This window comes from Lissotriton vulgaris, chromosome 2_2 (genome assembly GCF_964263255.1).
Source record: "Lissotriton vulgaris chromosome 2_2, aLisVul1.2, whole genome shotgun sequence".
Lineage (NCBI taxonomy): Eukaryota > Metazoa > Chordata > Amphibia > Caudata > Salamandridae > Lissotriton > Lissotriton vulgaris.
Window position 1 is genome coordinate 74,121,835 of NC_141688.1, and position 11,816 is coordinate 74,133,650.

General features: G+C 42.8%; 1 protein-coding gene across 1 annotated transcript in view; it reads left to right on the forward strand.

Moving 5' to 3' along the window:
* PTPN9 (protein tyrosine phosphatase non-receptor type 9) overlaps nt 1–10,155 on the forward strand; it is a 354,751-nt gene extending 344,596 nt beyond the window's left edge. Inside the window, exons 12-13 of the mRNA XM_086959304.1 lie at nt 8,040–8,247; nt 8,959–10,155. Of these exons, the coding sequence (XP_086815430.1) occupies nt 8,040–8,247; nt 8,959–9,173 (423 nt within the window). The 3' untranslated portion in view covers nt 9,174–10,155. The remainder of the gene's footprint in view (nt 1–8,039; nt 8,248–8,958) is intronic.
* The last annotated feature ends 1,661 nt before the right edge of the window (nt 10,156–11,816 follow it).

Below are 11,816 nucleotides of genomic sequence, written 5' to 3' on the forward strand. Positions count from 1 at the left end.
GATCAAGACCTGTTTGCGACCAGTCACAAACGCAAATGCCCATACTTCGCAAGTTGGCTTCCCCACAAGGGGTCCCGCGGGAATGCGTTTTCGATGTATTGGTTGCAGATGTATGCTTACGCCTTTCCTTCGATACCGTTGGTTCCCAGGGTTCTCCGGAAAATGAAGAGAGAACCTTGTCGCCTGATACTCATTGCTCCCAGGAGGCCTCGCCAGTTCTGATTTACCGAACTCCTCCTCCTCTCCGAATGCAATCACATTCAGTTTCAACCAATACCGAACCTTCTGTCCTTCCAGAACAGACAGATCTGCCACCCGGATCCTGCATCTCTGAGATTAACTGCCTGGCACCTGAACTCCTTGAATTCGCTCATTTAAACATTCCTGCGGACTGTAAGGAATGCTCGAGCGCCTTTCACTATTAAGATGTACAGTCTTAAATGGAAAAGATTTTGCATGTGGTGTCAAAATGCCAATATTCATCCGATCCATGCAAAACCTGAGCAAATCCTTCCATTCTTTTTGTACTTGGCAAGATCAGGCCTTTCCCATTCTATTCTTAAAGTATTTTTAGAGGCTATTTCAAGATTTCGACAAGATGGTTCCAACTCTCTTTATTAAGCTAGGAACATTCAACAGTTCTTCAAGGGATTGTTTCGAATGTTTCCTCCCATCCGCCGCCCACTTCCATCCTGGCATCTTAACGTGGTGCTATCACAACTTATGCGGCACTCCTTCGAAACTATTCATAAAGTGTATTTGAAGTTTTTATCTTGGAAAGTGTCTCTGCTATTAGCTTTAACATCAGCTAGAAGGGTCAGTGATATTCACGCCTTCACTGTTAATCCCCCTTTCCTTCAATTCACTTCAAACTCAGTAGTGCTACGCACTAACCACAGTTTTAAGCCTAAAGTACCTGCGTACTTCCATCTAAACAAACCGATAATTTTAAAGACTTTTTCCTAATCCTCAATCAGCTGTGGAAAGGACTTTGCATACCCTTGACATCAAGAGATGTCTGAAATTCTATTTACAACGTCCTTCTTCAATCCGTAAATCTGACCAGCTATTTGTGGCCTATGGAAGAATACGCCAGGGACACCCAATATCCGAGCAGACCATAGCTTGTTGGATTTCTGCTGTTATTTGTTTCTGTCATCAACAAGCAGGAAGACCATTACAAACCACTCCAAGAGCACATTCTACTAGAGCAATCTCCTCCTCTACTGCTCTTTTTGCTGGTGTGCTGCTTCATCAAATCTGCAGAGCTGCAACATGGTCCAGCAGGCACTCTTTTGCCAAGCACTACTGTTTGGAAGCTGCCAGTAATGCAGATACGTCTGTAGAACAAGCTGTTCTCCGTAATCTTTTTAAATAAGGTGAGCCTCTGTTCTTACTTCCTCCTCTTTACTGTTTTCTCAGACACATCTTATCTTATCAAAGTTTTATATAGCGCTTGCACACCCGAGGGTTTCTTGGCGCTGACCAACAGGAGCTAAATGGATAAAAGACAAGCAAAGAAATAGGAATATAGTTAGGCCGAAAGTTGGACAAACAGCCAGGTTTTCAGAAGCTTTCTGAACGAGATCATAGTAGGGGAAGAACGGATTTCCAAGGGAAGGGAATTCCACAGTTTGGGAGCAAGAGTGGAGAATCTTCTCCCACCCTTGCGTTGAAACTTGAACCGGGGGAGAAAGAGGAGAATTTGCGAAGCAGAACGTAAACTGCGAGAAGGAGTGTATCTACGTAAGAGGTCTTGGATGAATTTTGGTTTACGAGTATGCAGAGTCTTAAAGGCCATACAGGCAACTTTGAAAATGATGTGCTGAGTAATAGGGAGCCAGTGAAGTTGCCTCATTAGAGGTCTGGCGGATTGCCAGCGCGGTAGACGATATATGAGTCTTGCAGCCTTATTATGAGCCATCTGCAGGCGCCTACTAAGGGTCGTAGGGAGGCCCAGGTAGATGGCGTTGGCGTAGTCTAAGTGAGACAACACCAAGGCCATCACTACCTGGGTCAAGGCTGACTGTGTTAGCATCCGGCTGATCTTTTTTTATTTTTCGGAGCTGAAAGAAACATGTCGCCACCACCGAATTTACTTGAGGTTTTAGTGATACGTCTCTGTCAATAATCACCCCCAGACTTTTAACCGAGATGGACAGAGTGGGAGGGGGCCTAGTTCAGATGGCCAATAGTGTGGGCCCCAGAGTAGCTGGCTTTTGCCAAAGAGGACCAGTTCCGTTTTATCCGGATTGAACTTTAGTTGGTTACTGTCCATCCAATGGCGTATAAAGAGCATGGTATTCTGAAATGAAAGGATTGAATCAGATGAATTGTCAATTGTGAAAGTGAGTTGCAGATCGTCTGCACAATTAAAAGTGGTGACTTTAAAAGATTTGAGGGACTGAAGTAGAGGAAGCAGATAAATGTTAAATAAAATATGGGAAAGTGAGGAACCTTGGGGGATCCCACAGGTGATGGGAAGTGCGGAAGAAGAGAAAGGAGGTAGACCAACTGCCTGCGAACGGTCACTGAGAAATTACCTGATCCAATCGTGGGCTGAGCCACAGATGCCGGCTAGTCTGACACGGTCGAGCAAAATATTATGGTTGACCGTGTCAAACGCAGCCGACAGATCAAGAAGGACCAGTGCCTCGGGGATGTCCATATCTGCATTATGACGCAGTGAGTCCAAAACTGCTGTGATGACCGACTCGGTAGAGTGGGCCGGTCGAAATCCGGCTTGGGCAGGGTCCAGAACGTTAGTTTGTTCAATGAAGCTAGAGAGATGAGTGGTGACATGAGCTTCCAATACCTTGGCAAGGAATGGAAGTAAGGAGATTGGCCTATAGTTTGCTAAGATGGTCGGCTCTAGTTTTTTTTTAGGAGAGGCACCACAACTGCTTCTTTGAGCGAGTTGGGTACCATGCCTAAAGTTAACGATGTGTTAAGAAGATCTAGAGTAAGAGATGGAAAAGTAGCAAATACCTTTTTTTTAGAATATAGGGATGGCAGCAGTCTTGAGGAGAGCCAGACTTTACCCTATTCAAATGGGTAAGTAAACAGGGGACATCCAAACAGGCAACAGGCAGGTGTTTGAGACCTGTGTATACTCCGAGGCAGTGGGTGTGGTAATAGGGATACTGGATTTAATGGTCACAATTTTGTCCAGAAAATATTGGTTAAGAGTGTTGCAGAAGTCCTGAGTGGCCACCGGCTTGGGCTGGGTTCTGCCCAGGTTCGAAAGTTTGTTAACTATGGAAAAAATGTCCTTGGAGTTATTATTAGACTGCTCGATTATGTTGGAAAAGACGGCAGCCTTAGCTGAAAGGTTGGCCTTCATATAGTCACCGCGAGCGGCCAAGTAAGAAACTTTATTAAGCGGATCATAGGATCTTCTCCATGCTCGCTCTTTTTGACGGACATACAGTTTTTTTGCCTTGAGATCGGGGGAGAACCATTTATGAGCGTCAGATTGACGGATAGTTTTAAGTTTTTTCAACGGGGCATAGGTGTCGCTAGAGGAGGTAATCCAATTGGAAATGTTGACCACGGTTTCATTTGGGTCTGTGTTGGGGGGAGTATAGTATTCTCTAAGTTTTCCAGAAAGGCTACAGTGTCTAGGGAGCCCCATTTTCTGATAGACCCCTCCTCAGTGGTCACATTAGTTTTAGTCTCAGTGATGAAGATGTTAAATTGGATCAAAAAGTAATCGGACCAAGTCCTATGAGGAGCTCTGTAAGTTCACTGGCCAATGGGCCGGCAAGCTCGCTGTTGAACCAATAGTTGAAGTCACCAATTAATAAGGTATTAGTGTAATTGGTGACCATAGTATCTAGTTGGTCACACAAGGAAAATGGAAATAATGGCATATTTTGAGGGGGGTCTATATATCAGAACACACAAAAGGGATCCTGAGCTAGAGTCAAACTTAATGACTAAGTTGTCAACTGTAGTGAGCTCAAGAGACGACCTTTTGGGAAAAGTGTAGCTTTTGTTGATTATAGCAGCTACTCCCCCCCCTCCCCCATTTTCCCTGAAACACGGTATAATAATTATCCGGAAGTGCTGCTAAAATATCTGGTGATGAATCAATATTAAGCCAAGTTTCCGTGAGAAGTAGGATATCAGGTTTTTGGAAGGGGAGGAGGAGGAAAATGTTGAGTTGATGCTTTACTAGGGATCTGGTGTTCAGGTAAAAAACGTTAAGCCTTGGAGTGTTAGTCAATGCAGGCTTACGTTGTCCATGTCGATGGGAAGTTTGAACCAAGGGTTTCGAGGGAGGAGATGGAGTATGGAAAATGCCCAAGTCTTTTAGGTGGGAAATGATAGCAGGGCAGAGGGGACGGGACGAATCTTGAAGAGTGAGCAAAGCCTCCTTAGAATGTGTAGATTGGAGAAAGGCTTCAGCGGCAACTCCGGCTACTCCCAAGATGGCGCTTCCCTCGCAGTCCTCGTAGCAGTACCTAATCGGGTGAGCGAAGCGAGGAGGGAAGGGAAGGGTAAGTGCAGGTGCAGCCAGGAACAATAATTTTTAAAACAGCACACAATATTCAATTTAAAAAGCGCAAAGTAAAGAAAGATGCTCCCGGCTTCCGCCTCAGGAGGTTAGTCAGCGTCCAAATGGACATTTCAGCTATGTTCATTTATTTTTATAAACATTGCCTTTTATATATGTGTGTGTATGTGTGTATATATATATATATATATATATATATAGCAATGTTTATATATGATATATTAGAGCTTTTATGTGTGTTATTGCATAATGTCTCTTGTACATATGCTTATGGTACAATTAGGATCTTTCGAGCATTATGATGGATGTACTGCTTTCTACTCTGATTGAGGCATTTGAATCTATGAAAGATACCCCAATACTGGAGAAGAATAAGTTACTTACCTGTAATCTGTACCTGGTAGCCTTTGCAGAGAGGATGAATCGTTTACTTACGCGGCTTATCAGAGCCCACTACCCACGCTCTACAATCGAAAATGTTCTTAGCATCAATCAGTTTTATTGAATAAACACGTCCATGACTTGAACAACGAGTTCGAGGACGTCATCCTATGTACCCAAGAAAAGAGAAACTAAGGAAAAACCGAATAAATATTAGAGTGTTTCAATGGATAACTAATTCAGAGGGATAAATAATATGCGAACTTTGATTCAAGTTTCCCATACTTTACGTTGGTTTTTTGACGCACTTTGATAAATATACTGACATAACTTTTGCGTCACTTTGGATTCGTGCCTTTGAGACAAATTATACGTAGATTTTGGGTCAGACTTATGAACTACAGTAAATAGGAGCATTAAAAAACTTTTGGAGAAAGTCATCCGTTAAACAAATTCTTAAATCTTGGGAATCAACAAGAAGAATACAGATTCAGACACCTAACCTCGTCCTATAAATATTCAGAAGCCTTGAGGAAGTCACATGACGTGGCGAAACACGTGTCGGCTGCTGTTTCTTGTGGATCAGGAAGAGGAGGACATATAAATACGAATTGTCCCGTATACTCTGTTTACCATCCTCTCCTGGTCAGTCTTTCATCAGTGAAATTTGTATTATCTTTTGTCTGATTTATAAATTATTCTGATTGTGCTCACTAATGTGTGTTAATAAAATACTCTTACTTATAAGAACCAAAATTGTTACTTGTGGATGAATGTTTAGGATCTCCGTACAGAATAAGTTTTATTCTTTAATAAATAAGGACCTAAATTGTTACAACTGAGTGCCGGGATATTCGTTTATATAGCTTGAAATACTTAGGGACTATCTTTGGATATTCCCTCTATATGTGTGCACCTAGGTAGTAGGGTGTTTTTTCCCGAGAGGCACCAACCCTAAATGTAAATATGTCGATGACCTATACTTTTTCATTCCCTAAATATATAGCCTAATCTGATTGTACTGTTAAATGAGGTGCGCCTCAGTAGCATTACTGCCAGTGAAATTACATACCTGTAATCTGTGGTTCTCCAGTATTGGTATCTTTCATAGTCACATGCAACCCACCCACCTCCCCTCAGAAGCTCGTTTATGCTCTTTTCACTGTGGATCACTTTTGTGCGAGAAAATCTGAGAGCCTGAGCCTCTGAGGAGAACATTCTGGAAGGTGCTGTCGCATGATTGGCTGCAGTTTGGACTGTATATAATGATTTGGACAAGTCCTAAATGTGGACGTTTTTTTCCTTTTAGTTTCTGGCTACTTTACTACCTGGTTCTATGTTACCTATGTTATGGTTATTATATGCATAATTATTGCTTTTTTTATGTACTGTGGGACTCCCACTCCGACGGGAAATGATTCGGGCATGTGAATCTATGAAATATACCATAACTGGAGAACCACAGATTACAGATAAGTAACTTTTGTTTTTCCCCAGAAACTGTTTCCTCTGGGCATTGTACCTGTGTGAATCTTCCATTTGCCTTCATATATCATGTGCACAAAGGGTTTCAACCACATGTCCGCTCTCCTCCTGCAGAGCCTATGCAGCCTTATATAGCTTCCTTTGGCCCCCATAGCCTACCTTGAAGATGCAACAATCAGCACTTGTGCCTGGTTCTCCATCGCTCTCCGATGAAAGCAGCTCCTATCCAATATCATGAAAAAGTCTGGAAGCAGAGGTCGTTGGGGCAAAAAAAATTAACTACAAAATGGCCTGGAAGAGGCTAAAGGAAACCAATGTACCTGAAAAAACTAAATTGAAAACCCAGAATGGTATATAGGGTATTGAGAATAGATCGATATTAAGGAATGGCCATCCTAGTCTGTCATCATGTGTTTATTTTTAATTTTTATTTATTTTCAAAGTTTTATATAGCGCGAACAAGATCTTCGCAGATATCAGAGCGCTTCACATAGAGGGGTACATGAGGGAACATAGTCAAACAAATAAATCAATAGATCACACAGTACAAATAGGTGGCTGCAAAGCCAATCCTGTGAGTAATAAGACAACTCATACAGATAAGTAAAGGGGTCAAACATGTGGTACAGATCGGTGCAGGGTGTTAACAGAGTTCGAGATAATAGTTCAAGTGTATTTAGCCATGAGGATAGCTTTTACTTATTTTTTAAAGAGTGTAAAGGAAGATATAAGCCTGGTTTCGGGAGGGAGTGAGTTCCAAATCCTAGGCGCCATTCCTGAGAAGGAGCGCTTGTATGTTTTTTCCTTCCGGAATCTTCGAGGTTTCAGCAGAAGATTGTTTGTGCCTCTCGTGTTTCTAATTCCCCCAGAGATTGTCAATTTCTGAGCGAGGTAGCCGGGTGAGTTTAGGTGTACCGCCTTGTGTGTCATGCAGGCGATTTTCAGATGTATTCTGGCTTCAAAAGGCAGCCAATTCAGGGATTTCAAGTCAGGGGTAATGTGGGAGTGCTTTTTTGACCCAGTGATGAGTCTCGCTGCAGCATTTAGAGAAGCTCTTAGTGGTGCGGTTGTAGTTAGGGGGAGTCCGCAGAGGGCGGTGCTGCCGTATTCAATTCGTGGGATGACTAGTGCTTGTACTGCGGTTTGGAAGTCTTTGGCTGGGAGGTAGGGTTTAAGTTTCCTCAGAGTATTCATCTAGAAGTTCGCTCCCTTTGTTGCCTTGCTGATGTGTTGCTGCATGTTGAGATTGGTGTCAAGTGTTATGCCTAAGGATTTTGCTGAGTCCACGATGGTGGGTTGGACATTGAATGCGGTTAGGTGTTTAAGCCAGATTTGAGTGGTGGAAATCTTTGCTGGAGGTGAGATCAGAAGGAACTGTTTTCAGGGCATTGAGTTTGAGGTGATTATCTGCAAGCCAGGATTGGGTGAATCTGATCGTTGAGTTCAGGAGCAGGAGGAGCTGTAGACATCAGAAGACACAGTGTATTTGGAATGCTTACTGTGAATGCCTTATGTGGAGAATTTCATTTGTTTATCCGAGCTCCATGTATAATGAAATAATATGTCATTTTTGCAATGTACGTTTCGGAGTTTACTGCAGGTGTACTATTTTGGCATATTTTGTATGTGACCAAATTGTTTGCCTTTGCCACAGAGCCGTGAGCGACGTCCGGTTTTCCACTTCCAGTACCTGAGCTGGCCAGACTATGGTGTGCCTTCGTCCGCAGCAGCACTTATTGATTTCCTAGGGGCCGTGAAACACCAGCAGCGACTGTCCGTGAAGGCCTTGGGAATGCGCTGGAAAGGTCACGCGGGCGGGCCTCCCATGGTGGTGCATTGCAGTGCCGGGATTGGCAGGACAGGTGAGCTGCCTGCACTGGATTGTGTGCTCTCTAGTATTAAAGGCGACTTTATATGACTGTGTAGACCCTTCCTCGTTAAAGTAAACTGTATGCACGCACCCTGTACCCACCCATACAAGGAACACTTAAAATACTACCGCCGCCCACCCCCCACAACCCCTGCCCGGCTTCGACTCATTTCCCCTCTTGAGCAGACCTTTTCCTATTCTCCAATCTTGGAGCCCCACAGGGAGGGGTGGTGCCGCGCGAACATACCTACTTCCGTTGCACAATGGGAGACTTTTGTCCACATCCATATAAATGCCATTGTGCCTCTCCTGTGCCAAGTCCCTCTTACGAGGTCATCCTCCTCCTCACACAGACGCCTCCGTACTCGTACCCAGTGCAAGAGGTGCTCTTCCCTGGTACTTCCCCACCGTGCACTGAAGTTCTCCATTATAATCAAAGAAAAGCCAAGCCATATCACATTAGAGTGGGGCTTTTGCCATCTTTCCTTTCCAACCCGCAGGAAAGCAAGACCGGTCCCCTCGTTAGTCTCTCTGCATCTCTCTGTTTTGCTCCAGGTTCTATTCCGTACAATCTCAAAAATACATATTCTCTTTCCAGTAATTCTTCCGGAGACAGTGTGTTCACTTTTGGGAAAATGAGGGATGTGATACATTTCGGAGTGACCTAACCTTCGCTCATGCTGCCACACTCTTCCCTTTCTAGGTACGTTTTGCTCCCTGGACATCTGCCTATCTCAGCTGCAAGATATTGGCACCCTGAACGTGTACCAGACCGTACAGCGGATGAGAACGCAGAGAGCTTTCAGCATTCAGACTGCTGACCAGTACTACTTCTGCTACACTGCCATCGCTGAACATGCCCAGAGGCAAGGCTTGCTGCCCTCCTGTCAGAACTGGTCCAGTGTGGAGAAGAGCTAAGTGATTGTATCTGCCTAACCAGCCGCCCGTCTTGGAGTTAGAAGGACCATTCAGGTTCAGCAACAACAAACCACAAAGGGCCAAAATGCCAAACCAATTCATCTGTGACATTGACTTTATTTAGATTCATCGAAGACCGGCGGTGCTGGTTATCAACCTCTTGCCCATATGTTCTTAGCTTCTTTTCCTTGAACTGTGCCTTAACCAAGCCACGTAGTGGCCTTAAGTGTAATGCATGGAGACTGGTCCTTGATCAGAGTTCATTGGGACCACCTTCATGATTAAGGGGATAGTAGATCTCACACTATGAATATATATATGCCACCGTGCTGCCTTTCCCCTGTGTATATTCGCATATATTGGACCGAGACTTTAGGTATGATGATGACCGTAGGAGTAACTCATTATTCACTCCATGATATAAAAAGAGTAATCCTGTTGTAAGTCAGCTATCCACATCCCATATTATAAGAGAATTCTTGGACTTCACATACAGAATCTTGTTGGCAGCTTTCAGTGGTAGCTGGCCATCTCTGGCGCCCCAACCATGGACCACCCTTTTGCCTCTCCTCAACAACAATTGCGGTTATATTGCCTAAAATTGGGGCAACACGATATTGCTTTGCAGAATGGTTGAGCAGCCCTCCGTGTAAAAACACTCATCTCCATGTTTTAAATTATTAAACTCAAACGCTTCTGTCCCCATCTTTAGGGGTTTGCCTTTAAAGAAGACTGGGGATTTCGTCCTGGAACTTTAAGTATTACTAGTAAAAGTTTAGTAAGTGTAGTACACTACCCTAAAACTATTGCACCATATTAAATTACAGTGCAGATCGCAAATTCATATTAATGTCTTAATGCAGGTTCTTCCATTGTGTTAGTTTAAAAATCCAAGGAGCAGTACACACAATTTAAAAAGAAAGAAAGAGAAATAATTAGAAATAAGTATGTGGTGAAGCAATAAATACGTATCATCATTTTATCTGTATCAGATTATCTTTATCCATCTGCTGAACAAATTGCAGCAAAGGCAGGGCTCGCCGACTCCAAGATTTGTAGTTTGTATTTTTAGTTTGCATTCTATAGCACGATATTAGATAACAATAGTTACAATCTTATCCTTGGACAGTAAAGGGGTTCCAACACTTTGCTAAATGGAGCTGTCTTTTGCGCACATACCAAGCTGAGTGGGGGTATCAGTTTTGCAGATGTGGAAGGCAAAACGAATATCTTAAATGCCAAGTTTTTAAAAAAGAGTTGTCTGCCATCTCTTTGGCTGATTAGCATAAATAAAAGAAATATCGAGATTAGGTTTCTTCTTCCGCAGGCAGTAAGGGCATTTTATGGAGTACATTACCAGCAATCGCCATTTATGTGTGAATCTTACCAGGGCCAAGAATCCTTATCTCAAATTTAGATGCAGCTTTTTTTGCAAATTGTGGTTCCACCCAATCCAAATGAACTTCATATGCTGTGATTTTTTTTGACACTCAGAAGTTTTCAGTTACTCCATCACGGTAAGGATAGTTAGGCCTTTTGGTTTCAATATTTTCCAGTAGATCTCTCCTAGTGTCATAAATACACCAATCTTGTTGATTCCAGGGATATATGGACAAAATTAAACCAAAGCCGTTCAGAAGCTTCTTTCAAAGAGATCCTCCAGCATTGCCTCCTGATAAGTGTTTCATCGTCCAAAACCAACCAATACACAAGAGTTTTTAAATAGTGCCAAACATTCAAGATTCTGGAGACCTCGTTGAAAGTAGAGTACCAGCGGGCAGTCTTCACATAAATATTAAGAATCGTTTTTCAGAGATCAGTTTAGGAGCCATGGCCTGCCCCCAGATTTCATCTTTATAAGTGGCTGTACCTTGTGCTTGAAGGTTAAACACCTTGATCACAGGACCGTCTGCCACCAAATGCAGCACTAGCATGTTGACACAGAAGACCATTACTTGTTTTCAAGTTTACCAAATTAACTCTCATAGATATCCTAATTCGCAAAGAGCAAGTTGGAGTTGATGAATTTGAGTGGATTAATAACCATGAATTGTATTTAAGTGGCGTTAATCATTAATCATCTTCAGGTGCAGAATTCATAGAAATGAATCAACGAATTTTGCCGATCCATGTGAGGTAGGAAAATGTGACTAGTGTCATTAGCAAACCCTATATATTACAGTTTGCTTTGTGTGAAAACATTGTTAATGGACGTAAAGATGTGTAATGGAATACATTGTTAGTCACTGGTTTCAAGGTGGAGTACAGTGGTGAACTACCTTCAGCAGAGCATACTTTTGGACGATATAGTTCTTGAAGTGAAAGTGAATACAACACAAAGTAAATCCAGTAAGTCATGTTTCTTTAAACCCTGCATACCCACCATTTTGGAAGTGGACTAATGCTTTCAGTTTGGTGTTTGCGAAGCTGTACGCCCGTTATGTTACTTTATTTTGCATATTCTTTTGTCCGACATGGTTTTTGCCTTAACTATTTCCCAATAATATAAAACTGCATCTTTCAGCCATCTTACCACGCATTTCTTTTGAGCATGATTTACCAGTATGCTAGACAAGCTATGACAAAGTAGCTCAGGTACTTTTTAAATTGGCTTAAGTACTGCTCAGAGCATCTACCTTGGGG